General features: G+C 35.7%; 1 protein-coding gene across 1 annotated transcript in view; it reads left to right on the forward strand.

The window, feature by feature from the left end:
• LOC118181524 (histone H2A.V) overlaps window positions 1-19,010 on the forward strand; it is a 51,049-nt gene that overhangs the window by 10,981 nt on the left and 21,058 nt on the right. The window contains exon 3 of the mRNA XM_085820656.1: window positions 12,137-12,250. Within this exon, the coding sequence (XP_085676782.1) occupies window positions 12,137-12,250 (114 nt within the window). The remainder of the gene's footprint in view (window positions 1-12,136; window positions 12,251-19,010) is intronic.

Below are 19,010 nucleotides of genomic sequence, written 5' to 3' on the forward strand. Positions count from 1 at the left end.
CAAGCGACCTACCAATCATACTTTGGCTGCTTTTCTAGATTTATCAAAGGCATTTGACCGTGTCTGGAAACATAAACCAATTATTAAACTCTATGAAGACTTCGGCATCAGAGGTAAAGCCTTGACCTGGATCGCAGATTTCTTGAGAAATAGACATAAAAGTAAAGCTTAATTCCACTATGTCAAACACCTTTAAATTGAGCTAAGGCGTCCCTCAGGGTTCTGTGTTGACCCCAATTATATCAAGGAGATGTGAGGTTGGGCTATTTGCGGATGATATTGCCCTTTGGAGCTCTGGCCCAGGTGTGAGTTCAACTGAGATCAATATAAATCTTATCTTTGAAGAAGTGTGGAAATTCTCGAAAGACCACAATTTGAGTTTTAATCCAACTAAATCTATTGTTAGTTTTTTTACCACCAATAGGAAGTTTTATAATTATCATCCAAAAGTTTTTATGAAAAACTTGCCTCTTATGTATGACAAACATCCTAAATATTTGGGTTTCGGTCTCGATCCAGAGATTACTAGTAACAAACATGTGGATGCACTGGTTTTTAGGGGCAGAAAAGGACAAAACATTTTAAAGTATATCTCGGGACGTGATTGGGGAGCTGATGCTTGCACTTTGAGAACTACTCATTCAGCTATCATACGAGCTATTTTGAAATATGGTTTCCCCGTTTACTGTTGTGCCTCTTCTACCAGCCTTCAGAAACTGGAAAGTGTCCAACTTAGTGCTTCTCGTATTATAACTAGCTTACACAACAGTTGCCCGAATAAAATTGCATTGTATAAAACAGACCTTCAACTCCTTAGCCTAAGAAGAAATGCTGGCCTTGCAGAATATTATAATAAACTTTTCAGTTATGGCTTCAAAAATAGAACTTCAGAATTCGTGGCACTGGTGTAATAACCAAAGACTTAAAATAGCCCACTTAGTCAAATTGAGTATGCTGGTATAATTGACCTAATGCTGAGCAGCATTCCTTGAAAGAATGTTTATATCCGTCTGAGGGACTCCCTAGAGTCGAGTTTCATGCGGAACTTTTGTCTCGAGTTACCAAGAAAAATGATATTCTGGCCCTGTTACGACAATCTGCTTTAGGAACTATACACGCAATTCCCTCTGAAGCTACCCTTATTTATACCGATGGGAGTAAAAGCAAGGACTCTTGTTCCGGTAGTGGGGTTGTCATTAAATACACAAATGGAAATATTGTTAAAATAAAGAAAAGAAATTCTGACTTCAGTTAGGTTTGTAAGAGTGAGCTTATAGCCAAGGTTTTTAAGAGTGAGCTTATACGCATCGAAGAGGAACTAAATGCTGTTTCGTCCTTTACAGATCTTAAGGCAGTATGGTTTTTTGTCTGCCAGTCGTAGTGCCATCCAATATCTTTCAAAATGGTGAAGAGTTGTTGATAGGACCGGAATTGCAATTCTTAGCAAGCTTAAGCAGGTCTCGTTCCTCTGTGAAGTGCACCTTCAGTGGATTCCTTCCCATGTTTACATATGGGGGAATGAAATGGCAGACATTCTGGTGAAGGAGGGTTCTGAAGAACCATTACCAGTTACCAATTCATTGACATATCTTGAACTGTATTCCATTAGAAGACATGCAGACAGGCAAATTTGGCTCGTTTTCCCGAATCATCCCTGGTATCAAGCTGATTGTCCTGGAAGATCTCTTGCTATTGATTGCGATAAATGTGTTCAGACAACACTTTCCTGATTCTTCAGTGGACACCTGAAGGAACTTACTTTTGAGAGAGGTCTCAAGATGCACCCAATTTTTTCTAAATGTCAAAATGCACCGGGATCACCGGCACATATCCTTGAGTTCCTGGAGTTGTCTCTTGAGGACAAGTCTCCTAAGCTTGTTTTTGATTTTCTGAAGATGAATGGACTCGTGGCCCTCATCTAGTATATTCCTAGGCATGGAGATTAGTAACAACAACAGAATATTTAGCTTTAACTAAAGGAAGACCATTGCCAGCAAATTTAATAATTAGGCAATTTAACCCTATTCTAGATGAAAGAGGAATAATTTTAATCAGATGGCGTTTTCAGTGTGCTAATATTTTACAATAAGAAGCACATCCAGTTTTGTTGCCAAGCGCTTGTCACTTATCTGATCTAATCATTAAGGACTGCCATGAAAGAGTAAGACATGGAGGTGTAGCAGAAACACTAATTCATCTTAGAGAGAAAATTTGGATTTTAAGAGCCAGGCAAAGAATTAGGAGTTTGTACATAAATGCCTTTTATGCCAGAAATTTCGAACGAAGCCAGTGACTCAGATTACTGCGCCATTGCCAGCTGACATAATATCAGAGGCATATCCTTTTCAAATGACTGGATTGTATTACTTAAGACCATTATATATTAAAGATCGAGATACTATGAAGAAGACCTATGTACTGCTGTTTACTTGCGCAGTAACTAAAGCAATACATTGAATTGACTCTTGACTTAACCACGCAGTCATTTCTACAAGCCTTTCGAAAATTTGTTGAAAGAAGAGGCATTTGCAGTGTGATCTATAGTGATAATGCAAAGGCATTCCACAAGGCAAACCGAGAATTGAATTTGCTGTGGAAAATGAGAGGGGAAGAAGTCCAAAATTTATTTGGGAAGTTATTTATCAAATGGAAATTTATCGTTGAAAGAGCCGCCTGGTGTGAGGTGGTTTTGGAGAATGCTTAGTGAGGTCAGTTAAGATGTCTCTAAAGAGAATCTTAGGATGAACATCAGTTTCATTTCAAGAACTGGAAGTTATATTGATAGAGACAGAGGCAGTTATCAACTCTAGACCTCTCACTTATGCTTTCAGCGATCCAAATGAACATAACTCATGGACATATGTTGATTGGATGACGATTACTAACTCTTTCTCAAGTGATTAATGTAATTAAAGTAATTCCTTCCTCCGAATCTCAACTTTTGAAAATGAGAAGATACCAAGAAGATTTACTTAATCGAATTTGGAAAAGATGGAAGGCATTATATCTTCTTGAGCTTAGGTCAGCTCACCAATCACGATCATTAAACCGGCCCATAGAACTTCGAGAGAAAACTGTGGTTTTAATAAGATGACAATGCGCCTAGACTTGTATGGTGAATGCTTATTGTGACTGAATTACATTCTGGATGTGATTGTCATGTCCGTGCATGCACCGTGAGACTTTTGAATGGAACTATCATTAGGAGACCCGTGCAACTGTTATGTCCTCTGGAACTCTCAGTCAACACTTAATGAACATTTGCATCTCCTGACGAACTGTTGGCCCAGGAGGATGTTGCAAACTCAGCCAATAGAGGGTGTGAGTGAACCCTTGAATTTAAAACTGATTTATTTACTTTTATCTTTAGAATGTAGTTGAATGTAATTAAATGTGTAAGATGTGTCTTGTCAAGTGAATTTTTCCTCGTATAATGTGTCAATAAAGCATTAACCTTTTCGCGACGGCGCACCTTTGTTTAAGACGATCGTGCGGGACGGAAGGGAATAGAAGGCAGTCACCGTACAGGATGGAGGTTTAGCATCGCTATGCCTAATTTTATTAAAAAAATCAGAGAAAAAAAGTTTCACTTCTAGCCTTGTAATTTTTGGTATCATTTTAGATTATTACTTGAGCTCTTATGTATGTTAAAATTACACTTAATAACGTTTTTTCTTTTTTTTACATGAAAATATACTTAAAAATTTCCATATCATGTAAAATAATTTTCGGAAGCAATATTCAAATTATTCCAAAGTTTTAATTGGTAAAATTCATCAATAAAGTCTAAAATTAATAAAACAACACAATAAAGACTATTTACAGCAAGAAGTAACAAAATTTAAAATGAAGACTGAGTGTGGTAAATCTCTAAGCACGGAGAAGTATCACTTTCTAACTCATAGAAAAAGTATCACTTTCTAACTCTTTAGAAAAAGAATCATCACTCTTATCTGTGTTAGTTAAATGGTTCATTAACCATACGAGGGTATTCTTCCTCTGATAAATAGCGCCTTCGCGCTATACTGGAGTGGAGGTGAGACTTCCCGAAATAAAAAGAGAAAGAACGGGAATATATCTCGATGCAAAACTGACTGGGCTGTCTAGTAACCCTAAAAGACCGTATATAGTAGAGGAAAAAATAGAATAAAAAAAGGAATTGGATATAGATCAGACACACGAGTATTTATATTAGCAAGCGGCGATTAAATGAGCCCACCTCTGTTTACGCTTTTGCTCCAAAATCAAAATTTACAAAAAAAAAAAAAAAAGCTTAATATTTATTTGTTTACTTTATTAAACATTTCTTTCAATGTAAGTTGTTTAAGTTGCTTCGTTTTTTATGTGATAATACATTCTCTTTAATTCTATAAACAGACATAATTTCTTGTTCAGTTACAAAGTTCCTCTGTTCAAGTCCTATAATTGCTGTGTCGAGAATACCGACAAATTTGTCAATTGAAATTTTTTCGTTTTCAATAACCTCTGTCACTTTCTTCGCTATCGGAAGTGAATTATAATGACGAGGAATTTGATTTAAATCATATCAAAGATGGGGTACATCAAGATGAAATACTACATTTAATAAGGAATTATAAACCAAATAAAATAAAAACATCTGCTGTGAAGATAAGGATAGTGCTGATAGATCAACTTCCAATTCATTGCGCGGCGCCGCGGTGTTAAAGATAAACAAAGGATATGCCTTTATCCATTTTTTGTAGCAATTCCACTTTTTGTTTAATGAACTTCAAAACATACTTCCGCTTTGTAGATCATTTACATATTATTAAATATATATCAAAAATTCTATTTCACATAATCGAAAGTTCAAGCTTACTTTTATAAAATTGCTCTAACAGTCTGCAAAAAATAATAAGCCGGATCCAATTCGAAGATTAAGGAACAACACAATCTGCAACATTAACTGAAATAGATAATTAAATAATTTTAGCTTAGCTATTACCGTCCGTTATACATTAAACGTGCACTCGTAAACATATTTTGTGCATGCGCACAAGCTTATTCTCAGCCGTAAAGGCCTTACGTGCATGCGTCAATGGGAGGCATGCGCAGAAAGTTTGAAGCTTTGAGGTCCGGATTATAGATCATTCCGGATTATGGGTGTCCGAATTAACGACTTTTGACTGTATTTTGTCCTGGCCGGTAGCATGTTTTGCAGTTTTCAATAAATTTGTTCCACATGTCTGATGTAAGTGCAAATTTATCAGTTTGTAATTGAGTAGATCTTGTCTTTTCATCAAACCTTAAAAATCATTTTATTTCTTTGAATCTATCTCTTGATATAGTTTCTTTACAAAATGGTATTCCTTACTCTTCGGACCATACGAAATATAAATTCCTTTGCTTCTATTACTCCTCGAGCATACAATATAGCAACAAAAGCATCTCACTCAGCCAGAGATAACTTCCAGTCTTTATTTCCAAGTTGCCAATGAGCTTCGGATTCTGTACATTTCTTTATATGAAGCAAGATATCATCATTAATAAAAAACTTGAAAGCACTAGACACTTTGTCCTCAGAAACACAACTCTTTGCAAAAAGATGTTGGTCTTGCTGTTTCTTTTGGAACATTATGAGCAGGAACACGGGCGCAGACTGAATTTTTGGAATTTATTTCATTCCATATAGTGTTATCAGGAGCTGTAAAAACACTTTTGCAAATACCCTGATCCGTTTTTGCTAATTTATTTTTGCTGAGTTCTTTATTTACTTCGCTGTCCTCGGATTCACTAATAGTTTATGTCTGGAATTCATCTTCAGTTTCTACAAAAAAATTATATATTTCACCTCTTTCAGATTCATTTTCAGATAGATCCTGCAACAAATTTTTTCTTCATCCGTAAAACCTCTTTTCCACTTATTAGACCTATTTTGTGAAAGTTGAAAAAAGTAGAAAAATATCAGACTATCAGAAAATGATAGGGAATGTATTTTAGCATAACTTGACTGCAGAATTCATATGTACTGAAATACTGATTTGGGAATACCAAGAAAACATCTGTCCTAACTGTTATCACCTGCAGTAAGTAAGCTGAATTAACAAATGGGAAAATACATCTGTAAAATAAACTATTTCTGAAAAGAAATGTAAGCAAACCCTGCATCTACCTTCCTTGCAGTATTATCTTCAAACAAATAGCTAATTGCAAACAAAGAAACAACAACTTATGTAGACATTACAAAGTAGTGAGAGCACCCAGGTTTTTATCCCTCTGGGTGATAGTATGAATGCAATCGAAAAATCCTTATCAGTGAATGTTTTTCATGGGTTATGTTGATTTTTCCGTTAAATCCTATGTGATATATCTGACTTCGAATCTAAAATTTTCTGAAGGACACAAAAACCTTGTCTAAAACTTAAAGGTTTATTCAACTGCAACTTTAAAAATGATGTAAACTTAACATCATAAACGAAAACTTAACATCTTGGGTGGAAAACATTCAAAGTGCTTAAAAGTAACAGCTATGCCGGCACGGTGAAGAACACTTTCTTTTAAAAGTCATAATCCATCTAGCCCTTTCGGCTTCGACATATATCTCCATTCGCTGGATTCAGACTTCCGCTCCTGCGTGTTTTGGACTTAAACGGCCGGACTGGAACTGGAACTGGACTGGATCAGGATTGGAACAGGACTGGAACCGGAACAAGACGGGAACCGGAATCTCTCATCCCCTGGCTTCTCCCCCGGGCAGGTCTATTCTGGCTCGAACTAAAATGAATGGCGGTGCCACTAGGGAAAGCACCTCCTTTTATTGACGGCGGTTGCCGTTACTGCAGGCGATTATGCAAATATTTAACATCCTTCCACCTAAAGAAAAAAAAAAGTGAACTTTCACAACAAAGTAAAACAATGCCAAAGAGCCTTAATATGCCAGTCTGTCTGGCGGAGTTACAGTTCTACCAGATCGTGTTACAGGTCTCACAGATTTTTCATTTACGTTGAGTTTAAGTTCAGACAACGAATCTTGTTTTTCATTCTGCAGCTTCACGGGTACATTATTTTGCGTTACCTCTAAAGGATACAGAGTTCGAACCGCTCTAAGCAAAATTCCATTTCGGGTCTTTACTCTTGCAAGCCGATTTATTCCATCAGGTCCTGGAAGTAGTTCTATGACACGACCAAGTTGCCAAAAAAGTTCACGAACCGATGAAAAGCCTGAAGAAACACTTCTGTAGGTAGAGAAGTCAGTAACTCCAAATGGACCGCTCTATAAACGGCGCATGTAAAAACACAAATCCATGCCTTTTCTTTGTTTCTCAGCAATAAAGGACCACAAAGGTCTATACCCGTTACTTGAAATACTGCTGAATCATTTACTTGCTCTATTGGCGGTGGGGCTAATATGTGGTCAACAGGTACAGCAGAATATCTCTTGCAAGTAATGCATTTACTCAAAACAGAACGACTCGAAAATGACGGAAATGCTTCAAGCCATCTTCACCCTTTATCCAAAGAAATCGGAGGAAGTTTCTGTCACTAGAATTCAGGCCAATTTGTAGAAAGGCCTTACGAATATCAGAAATCCCCCCTATTTTTTCTTGGCGAAATCTATTTAAGATTGTAGGAATAAATACAATAAGGTTTAATCCTATTCCAAGACAATCGTTGAGACTCGGAGAACCCTTTGCTTTAGACGAAGCGTCAAATACTGGCCGTAACTTCGTAGTACTATGTTCCTTAACAACATGTCTATGTGGCAAATAAAGATGGGGTAAATCCAATTCATTTATGGGTACTTCCTCTATTATGCCCTCTTTGAGCCATTCTTGGAATACATTTTCATACTCTTGGCGAAGATTATCTAGTTCAAGTTGCCTAATCGTACCGTGCAACCTTTTAAGCGATACCTCAAAATTATCCGACAGGGGAGGGTGCCCTTCCAACCAAGGCAAAGACACTACAAAGCGGTTATCTTCTATTTTTACAGTATCAAGAAAATGTTGCCTGGTAGCCTCATACAATTCCAATTTACTCTTTTTTTCGGATGGGTCCATAATACCAAGCAAGTCGAGGGCCCATAACTCAGAAATACAAGCCTCTTTATTCAACATTGAAGTGACTAAGAATGTTGAACCTTCACTATTCAACTCCCCGGTTTTTCCCATAACCGTCCATCCTAACTTTGTCTCAATAGCTACAAGACCGTTTGAAATTTGTTTACGATTCCCCGTTAATAATCGTCCTGCAACATTGGCTCCTATTAAAATTTCTATAGGTCCTTCTTAACGATCTGTTAAACTTATTCCACAGTCAGCAAGCTCTTTAAGCCATATTTCTTGTCCAATAGAAGGTATATTATTACAAATAACAGGCTGACTTAACGTATCAAAATTGCAGCTGTATGAGTCAGACGTATTAGATAAATGAATTTTGTAAACTTTATGTTCACACAAACTGGTCGTTGTACCGCCAAATAATACGTGGCTAAGGTATTCCGTATACCTATAACCCATATCTTGAGCTGTGCTTTGCAGAATACATGACCTTTGAGAACCAGTATCAATTATAGCTCGAGCCGAACAAGATTTTTTATCTCCTTTAATTAATTATTACTCTTATTGTTTGCAGCAAAACTTTAGGAGACCTTGAAGAAATGTTGGCGAGTGTTTCAGCCTGATTTGGAGGCTGTTCTGTTGCCCTTGTCTCACTCATTTGTGAATGGCCCTTACATAGAAAAATATCATGCCTTTTACCGCATATAAAACAAACTATTTTTAATCTACACCTCCTGACAGAATGTCCAGATTTCAGACACAGATAACAAGAGCGTGTCTTTTGGATCAAAACTTCTCTTTCCGACAATGATAAATTATGCGCCTGAAAACATTCCGCAGAACCATGATTTATACTGGAACAAAATGTACAGCCTTTTCTAGCTTCATGAGAAGAAGTAAACAGTTCAGCTGCTGTAGGTTTTAAGTGAGGTTCTCTTATCTTTAAACTCGAATTTCCTTTCTTATTATTGTGAGCCAATCGATCGAAAACATTGAAAGATTTAGCTGCTAAAGAAATTCTTTCCTCACTTTCAACTTCACCGCGCAAGAAACATAAAAGACGCTCAAGGTCAGATTCCCTTTCTCTTAACTCGGCGTTTTCACCGGTTAAACTTTCTGATCCTTTACGCGAAAACTTAAGTCTCTCCCACGTTTTTAAGACTTCATTCGGCAATGCTGATTCTACCAGTGGATATAATATCGCGCAATATTTGCCTCTATTTATTCTCAATATCTCCAAGGCTCTTAGATTAGATTCGAGTTCATCGTATAGTTTCCGCAAAGAGTGTGTACCTTGTTTTGGATAACAAGGTTTAACAAATCACGAATATAAATCTCCGTTAGTAATTCTTTGTTACCAAAACGCGTTTGCAATGCTTCAGTTGCGCTCTTGTAACTATCGCCAGTTGGCGGAAAGCTTTTAACTATTTCCTCTGCGGGAGAATTCTTCTCCATAGTCTGTGCCAAATAAGCAAATTTATCATTATTATCTAATGTAGGATCTTTATCAATCTTTTGGAATTGCCCCCCAAATCCTAGCCATTTCTTCATGTTGCCGTCAAAGATAGGCAATTTAATCTTCGGATAATGTAACATTTTATTCTGAACAAAGGACGGATCAATTAAAGTTACATTCGGGGTACCAGAAGTAAGATCTTTTAGTTTATTTACTTTGCATAAGTCTCCACCTATCAAAATATAATTCAGATTCATCTATTTCCTTAATAAGTAAAGTCTCATCTGTAATTTCTTTAAACGTTAATTCTCGTATTTTCATTTCAGTATCAAACAAAACCTTAGCTTTCTCGGCAATAACTTTTATTTTAATTAATTTTTCTTCTTAATTAAATTTAGTTTCTTCATTGTCAAATTCATTACACGCTTTACTGAATAATCTTCTGTATTGAGTTCGTGCTAACTTTAAGGCTTTCATGATTCAAAAATAAAAAAGTCGCTTACCTTGCAGACAATGTCCTGTCACTTGGTGCCAAATGTTGATTTTTCCGTTAAATCCTATGTGATATATCTGACTTCGAATCTAAAATTTTTTGAAGAACACAAAAACCTTGTCTAAAACTTAAAGGTTTATTCAACTGCAACTTTAAAAATGATGTAAACTTAACATCATAAACGAAAACTTAACATCTTGGGTGGAAAACATTCAAAGTGCTTTAAAGTAACAGCTATGCCGGCACGGTGAAGAACACTTTCTTTTAAAAGACAGAATCCATCTAGCCCTTTCGGCATATATCTCCATTCGCTGGATTCAGACTTCTGCTCCTACGTGTTTTGGACTTAAACGGCCGGACTGGAACTGGACTGGATCAGGACCGGAACAGGACTGGAACCGGAACAAGACGGGAACTGGAACAGGATTGGATCCGGAACAAGACGGGAACCGGAATCTCTCATCCCTTGGCTTCTCCCCCGGGCAGGTCTATTCTGGCTCGAACTAAAATGAACTGCGGTGCCACTAAGGAAAGCACCTCCTTTTATTGACGGCGGTTGCCGTTACTACAGGCGATTATGGAAATATTTAATAGGTTATTTGACAATGGCTAGAGCAGAAAGAGGGATAAATGGGGTCAAAATGAACCCCTGTCCGCCATTCTAGGAATACATGCCAATATTTAAAAAACTAACAAACCTAGAATGCTGAAATTTTTTTTAAAAAAATATTTATTTGTTTAGGAAAAATTCCAAACGATTTCTTCCAATAAAACAAAAGTAATCAACGGTCAAAAGTGTTCAGGGGTCAAAATGACTCCTCCCGCCGTTCTAGTGTAAACTGAGTCTGTTCCGACAGAATAGTACCTCTATTGCTGAATCAGTTTTTCAGAAATTATACAATCATTTGACAATCTTGTAAAACAAATCATATGACAGAAATATAATGGATCAAATTTTGCTGTTTGTACTTTTGACATTTATGGATGCATTTAACAGGGGTCCTCGACCTCTTTTGCCTTGTGCACCCTTTTCACCATAGCTAGAGCTTCATTCCCCTCTTCCTTTCCAAAAATTTAAAAATATATATGCATTTCTTTAGATCTAGTTTAATTTTTAACACGTTTTATGAATTAAACAACATAAAGTATGGAAAATATTGATACATGCTAAAACTTGAATTCAAGTAAGTTTGTTTTATATTCATAAAAGAAAACTAAGTTTTAACCACATTCTCCCTGAAAATTATGAAATTACCCAAAAGGAGGAATTCTGCCTTAAACCCTGAATTTATACTGTAAAATTTTATGTTGTACAAAAAGCACCAGTAATTATAAAATATAATTATCATAAATATAATGTAAAGTTTATAATTAATTTGGATATCTTTTGGCTTACATGATAAATTTAAAAAATATGATTAATATAAGAGTTAAGTTGCTGATAATTAGTGTGCAGGCTGGGACATACCTGGAAGACAGAAATGCTTAGTTTGGCAGGATGACTGAAATCATTCTTTCATTTGAGTATTTTGAAGAGTTTGCGTTGGCTAATGTGATTATGGCAAAGCCTCGAGGACTATCTGCCTAAGGAGAGGGATAATTTCGTGGAGGACTTTCTAAGGGTAAACTGGCTCATATACACGTTACACATGGGGAAAACCATGAAAATGCCAATGCAGCTAGCCCATGGTGCCATTCCTGTTTACGTCCATTCATTTATGGCAATAATCCAAGGGCACCCTTGAGTATACTCTAACCAAAACAACAACTTGGCGATAAACCAAGGGGTACCTTAAAATCAGGGGTGTAGCTAGAAGGGGCAAGGGGGCATCTGTCCCCGGGTGCAGAATCCAAGGGGTGCCAAACTGATGTTACGACATTTTAGAATTAAATGTTTTCCATCCTTGGCAAGCAGTAGGGGGCGCGAAATCATCAGTTGTCCCTGGGCGCTGAAAACCCTAGCTACGACTCTGCTTAAAATATAGACTATCCCTAAATTTTATGTGTTATTTTTTATTAAAAATGTTTACTACTTTTAATTAATTATTTTAGTTATTTTATAAAAGTACTTTTTCAAAAGAACATTGTTGCATAGATTAACTTTTATAACTAATATGCTTGTTTATAATTAAAATCATTTTTTTTTTTCCAATGGAAAAATTTTAGTTTCCAGTTGGAAGAATCCACAGACATTTGAAGCACAGAACAACCAGTCATGGACGTGTTGGAGCAACTGCTGCTGTGTACAGTGCTGCTATTCTTGAGTATTTAACAGCAGAAGTAAGAAATAGTCCCTTTTATAGTGCTTAGTTTTATTAGGAATTAATAGTTTGATAATATAGTCATTTACAATTCTCTTTATGATAAAACTGCAGCAAGTTTTATTGGATATTAAAAGTGCTGTAATTTAGTATGCAAGCCTTAAAAGTCATATACAGTACAAAGTCCGAAATCTGTACTCGTCGGGACTTCGTTGATTCCGGATATTAGATTATCAGTTTAAATCTAGTAAGAAGGCATGTAGAAATTGTAAAATTAAAAATATGAAATTGTGATTTATGAAATAATGAAGTATTTATGATCTAAAGGGTATCAAAATTTACAAAAAATAGCTTATTTATTTGTTTACTTTATTAAACATTTCTTTCGATGTAAGTTGTTTAAAATGCTTCGTTTTTTGTGCTTATACTTTCTCTTTAATTCTGTGGACAGACATAATCTCTTTAGTTGCATTGTTGAAGTCCTGTAACTGCTGTTTTGAGAATTCCGACTAACTTGTCAATCGAAATTTTCTCGTTTTCTGTCACTTTCTTCACTATTGGTAGCAGTATTTTTTGGATCTAGAACCATACTACAGATTTTGCCATTCATTAATTGATTGATGATTGAGAAATATTGTCATCACAATGAAAAACTTCTTTTATGTCATCTACATTTATTACCGCTTCTCCAAATTTCTTTACAAAATCCGTTAATTTGAAAATTCACCTTTGTTTTGCGATATCTGAAAACCTTTAAAATTAGCGGCTATCATCATCAAACTTAGCTGTCCTTTGCTATACGTATTTGACTATGCATCATGAGCTTTGTGACTAACGACAAGTTGTACCCTTAAATTTTATCTCGCTTCTATCGCACACTGAGACAATTAAGCCTGAATTGTATTAGTTTAGTTATTTATTATACTTATGTCTATTTCTTGCACATCAGAGTTCTGAATAAATAAATTCCCACATGTACTTAAGCCTTATTGAGGGCCGGTGCTAGATATTTTACCACCTGATGCGGTCTCTGTGGGTCCTAAATTCTGCGATTTGGCACAGTCATACAAACCCTGGCGCATTTTCTGGGTTTATATGAATTTAACTTAAATCTGTAATTACTGCCAAACGTAATGTCAACATAAAAAGTTACCATATGCCTTTATTTTTCAATTACTAACATAAAAAAAAAAAAAAAAAAAAAAATTGTTTAGGCATTGCTACACTCAAGTTGTCATGTTTTGATAAACATGCGCTGATGAAAGGAAAGTATAATAAAAATAATGATTTGCCAGATTAGCGTCAGATCAACGATGTATGTATGTGGAATGTTTGGGTTTGAGATGGGTGCCAAGCAGATATGCAGCAACGGAGCCAAGTTACTGATCGTACAAATATATCCTAAAATGATTGTTTCATCAATAACAAGGTATTTAATTCAGTGTCAAAGTGAAATTAAGAATCGGGACTCTCCAGATGTTTTATTATGCGTGGAGGGAGGGGAGGGAATCAAATGCGCATGCGTGAAGCCTACCAGAAAAATGTTGTTGGTAGTTTGGATTTTAGATCATTCCGGATATTGGACATCCGGATTTCGGACTTTGTACTGTAGTTCTTAAGAATCCTAAATTATGGCAAAATTTTCAAATGGCCCTTAATTTTGCTGGTCTGACATTACTGTACCATTTCTACAACTGCCATTCATAATGTGAATTTTTAGATAAATGTAGAATTCAAACTACCTGGTCAGTAATGGAGCCACTGCAAAATGTCACTTTGAACAATAAGGAACAGTCAACCTGTTCTCAAGATTCTTAGGATAAGGATGCTTGACTGATTGCTTACCTAGTCTTCAACTATAATGCTCTCTGTCTGCATTTAAAAAAAAAAGGAAAGAAATATCTTTTTGGGCTTCTAGCTTAACCTTATGCTTCAACTTCTTCTGAAGAGTGACCTTCAAGAAGATTGAAGCATGATCTTACATAGGTTGCGCTTTAGAACACTATTGGAGAATACAGAAATTATTCAAGGGTTTGTGGATAAAAGACATTAGTCAAACGAGGGTGAGATTATTCTGAAAATATTTGTTAGTATTACAGAGTTTCCAACTCTCCCGATTTTCGACCGCTCTCCCGCCAACCCGATTTACAATATATTTCTCCCGACTTTTTCTTATTCTTAATATTTCTCACGATTTTTATGGAACTTGGCTTAATACTTCGTTATATAAACAAAAAAAAAAAAAAAAAAAAAAAAAAAAAAAAAAAAAGTGATTTTGGACGTCTGAAAGCAACTGAATTTTCTCTAGATTATATCTAAAATGAAACCTTGCGAATCAGATGAGAATTTCTGCTTTGTGATTGACAGCATACGTATCCAGAAACGTCGTTCTCCAGTTGTCCAATGGGCATCGAGCTCCACTGCGTGTCATCTGGCATATATTAGCCATTGAGCACAAAGCAAGCTCAAGGCCCTTGGCCGTTCTTTGGATGTTCTTTTGCTATTTTGTTCATCTTGTCCTGAGTTGTGTGAGTACACGTGCCTTTAGGAAATAGTTTTAGAAATTATCGTCTTTTGATATGTCTGCGAGAAAGGTGAAATACTCGTGCACGTTTCAAAAATCGTACACAGTTGACTTTTCTTCCATTATTTCTTCAAGGAAATGTAATAAATTTGCGAGGTGTACCATCTGTCGTTGCGATTTTTCGATTTCGCTTGGTGGAAGGGCAGATGTTCTCAAACATGTGCGTACACAAAAACACAAGGACAACATGAGTTGTTTTGAAAAAACGAAAAATTAAATTTTTCTTCGGAAACAAAAGACCAAAAAGTGATTAATGCAGAATGTCTGTTCTCTGCCTTTTTACTGGAGCACAACCTGCCACTGAATGCATCGGATCATGCTGCAGCTTTATTTAGAAAAATGTTTCCCGATAGTGAAATCGCTAAGAAATACTCAAGTGCAAGGACCAAAACAGGTGCAATTGTTAAAGAAATGGGTTTGAAAAATAAATCTTCAGTTATTGATTGCATTAAAACAGCTCCGTTCTGCCTCTCTACGGATGGAAGCAATAATACCAATTCAAAACTGTATCCAATTGTTGTTTCTTTTTTTAATCCAGAGTCTTCAGAAATTGAGTGCAGTTTACTTTCTGTCCCCACTTTAGAAGGACATTCGACAGGCTTTAATATAGCACAGCTAATTATTAAAACTTTAAAATAAAATGCAGTCCCTCTGGATAATTGCTTAGCGCTTGGTGCCGATAATGCACCAGTAATGGTAGGCTTGAAGACTGGTGTTGCAGGCATCTTAAGAAAGGCAAATTCACATTTGCAGATTATGAAGTGCACCTGTCACCTCTTAAATTTAGCAGCTGAAAAAGGGGCAGCTTCTTTACCATTAAATGTGGATGAACATATTGTTGATATTTATTATTATCTTGAAAGGAGTTCTAAAAGAAAGGAAAAATTGAAACAGTTCCAACAGCTGCATAATACTGAAATGAGAAAAATTTTGATTTTTTGTAATTTCTACATCATTCAGCAATTCAACTGGCAGTTCTCAAAATAATACTGCAAAATATAAGCGTAAAGCTGATACAAATTTCTCTCAAAATAAAATAAAAAAAAAAAAATTGCTCAACACACGAAACATTTTCCGATTACTGTAAGTTTATCTTGTGAAGAACGAATATTTATGTTTTTTTCTTCGGACCTTGACAAATCTTTTTGCTTTTTTTTTTTTACAATTCATTTTGCCATCATTCGATGTTCTGAACACAATTATACAAAGCAGAATTCCATTAATTCATGTTTTGCAATCGATGATTTATGATCCGTTTAAAGACATTTTATCAAAGTTTGTAAAACCAGTCTGTGTTTTGTCTTGTAATTCTATATATGATGTGATTTATGGTGAAACAGAAAATCAGAAGGAAGATGAAGATTTGGTATTAGGAGCTGCAACTACAAAAGTAGTGGAAGAACTTTCAGAAGAAGACAAAAATAAGTTTTATCTTCATGTTAGAAGTTACTTCTGTCGAGTATGTGATTACACATTACATAAATTTCCAGTCAACGATGAAGTGATTTTGCATGCTAAAGTTGCTGATGTTTCTGCTCTAGCAAATGCATCTTTTTTTGATATAAGGTACTTTTTGAACAGATTTCCTGTGTTACTTCATTTAGTCATGAAAGATGATGATATTGATGTTGCTACTGATATACTGCAGTCGCAATTTTGCAGTTTACAATTAGAAAACTTGGATGAAGTTATAAAATCAGCTAGGATTGACACCCAGTGGAGGTTAATTGGAAAATTGAAAGGTGCTGATGGAATTTTAAAATATAGTGAACTCTCTAGAATTATGTTGGCCATCTTGACACTTCCCCATAGTAATGCAGAGTGTGAGAGGATTTTCAGTGTTGTTGCGAAAACGAGGACTAAATTTAGATCTAATATTAGTGATGACACATTAGAAAAACTTTTATTAGCGAAAGCAGGCCTACGTGGCAATTGCTATGAACAAAATTATGAAGTTTCTTTCTTACAAGAGCAAAATCTGCCGCTTTCCATAACTTTTGTATGAAAACTGATTAAAGTGCCTTTTTTTTTTTTTTTTTTTTTAACGATGAAAGTAATAAAAATGTTTTTATGTCTAAGGTATTTTTGTTTTGCTTGCATTTAAGACTTAATAACTATTTAAAGTTAATTCATTATTAAAAACTATATTTTTATCATTTAAAAAGTCTTTTTAACATTGTGAAAAATCTCCTGATTTTTGAGTGTCATAGGTTGGCAAGTATGGTATTAGAACAGTTTAAATTGATGTAGGGCCACATATGTACGTGGAAGGTTCTTTTGACTCCAGTTCCGGTGTTACTAAGAGTAGTGGTATTAGAACAGTTTAAATTGATGTAGGGCCACATATGTACGTGGAAGGTTCTTCTGACTCCAGTTCCGGCGTTACTAAGAGTAGTGGAGCACTAGAGCATCCATTTGGAGAGGAAATGATTAGTCGTCCCTTTTTTTTTAATTGACTGTAATTGGCCATTCAGGCAGTTTTATTTTCTTCTTCAGAGAAAAAGCCTGTGTCTTTTCCTTCAGACATGTCATAAAAAGTTATTGCAAGATTTTAAAATCTATCATTAGTGGCTAAAAACCAGAAAAAAATTTGGGTACTTAACCTTGATAACATTTGCCGATAAAAATCTTCATTGGCGTTTGTTGGTTCATGTTTATAAATTCATTTAAAATAAAAGCCTTAATTATAAAGGAACAGAAACTTAAAAACCAAAAATCCTGAATATATATATATATATATATTATAAATAAACATATATATATATATAAACTGTATACTAAATATGAATTAAAAAAATTTAAATTAATTTTCTTAAAACTGGTTAAAAGAAAACGTTGAAGTTAATGGTGAGGAAAGTGCAGGAAATAGCTTTCAAAATAGCATCGAAAGGTGTTTCATGTTTTTTCCGCCAAATAAATTCAGTTAAACAGGTATCCAAATGATGGCAGCTTGTCCCACGTTGTTGCTTGTTCCTCCATTTGGCATGACTCCACATTCTTTCAACATGTTGAGTATGCGTCTGCGTAGATGAGTCAACAAAACTGTATGGTTGATTCTCCTTAAAATGCTCAAGTGAGCTCCTCTGTTTGATATCCAGGCCACGAATCTGACATTATTGTTGAGCCTTCAGCAATATTATTTTGGATTTCATGCATTAATCAGGGTTGCCACGCTACCTGGAAAACCGGGAGAACCGGGAAAAATCGGGATTCGAAAATTGACCAAAAAATTCAGGGAAAAGTCAGGGAAGTTCATACGATGATCCCGCCAAAAAAAGCGATTTTTGCGCCGACGTCGGAAGAGATAACTTTTTTGGCGAATTGCCTATCACGTGAGTGTCTGCTGGCATAGCGCCAATTTTCGCAGCTCCAATTTGATTGCCTTTTAGATTGGCAAAGCAAGTTTCCCGCAACTTTTGGTTTCCAGTATTCTCGAGAATCGCATGTGCAGTGCATGAACTAAAGAAAGTACCTGTTCTGGTATAAAACAAAATGAGTTTAATCTTAGTATACGGTACCATGGAGGTTAGAATCAAAGAATATGTATTGTAAAGAAGGAAAACCTCTCTGCAACAGACGTGGCTCCGTTCCATCATAGAGGGAAACATCTGTGCATGCGTGATATATCTGCCGCCAAAGCTGGAAACCGGTGTCGAAATTCGAAGGTCACGTTATCAAGAGTTCATTAAATGAATATCCTTTAAAATTTCTTTAACCACTTGCGCTAAAAAGACGTGCCACGCACGTCGAGATGTTTTTGTCTCAAACTGCGAGCGATGTGAACACCACGTCGATAAGCATTTATCGCAAAAATGAAAATAACATGGTGCACACGTCACCTAACAACGAGATTGTTTATTTCTCGAGTTACAGCTCTGGATTGCACTCGCAGATGCGGAGCGGCGTAAATGAGACACTTTACCACTTGCTATATTGTAGCGCACGGCACCGCAACCGTGAAGTTTAGTCTTAGCGCAAGTAGTTAAACTCTAAATTAAAAGAAAATATTTTTTGGCACAAGTAAATTAATTCATAGGTTAGTAATTTTCAGGGGGGGAAAAACTACGAAAATCCGTTTTTAAAATTATTGCGAAAAATCCAAGAAGAAACATTTTATCAAAGGACGTTTCTTCTTGGATTTTTCGCAATAATTTTAAAAACGGATTTTCGTAGCTTTCTTTTTGTCAAAGAACGT

Source organism: Stegodyphus dumicola, chromosome 7 (genome assembly GCF_044657685.1).
Source record: "Stegodyphus dumicola isolate Sdum_Otavi_A_Nest chromosome 7, ASM4465768v1".
NCBI lineage: Eukaryota > Metazoa > Arthropoda > Arachnida > Araneae > Eresidae > Stegodyphus > Stegodyphus dumicola.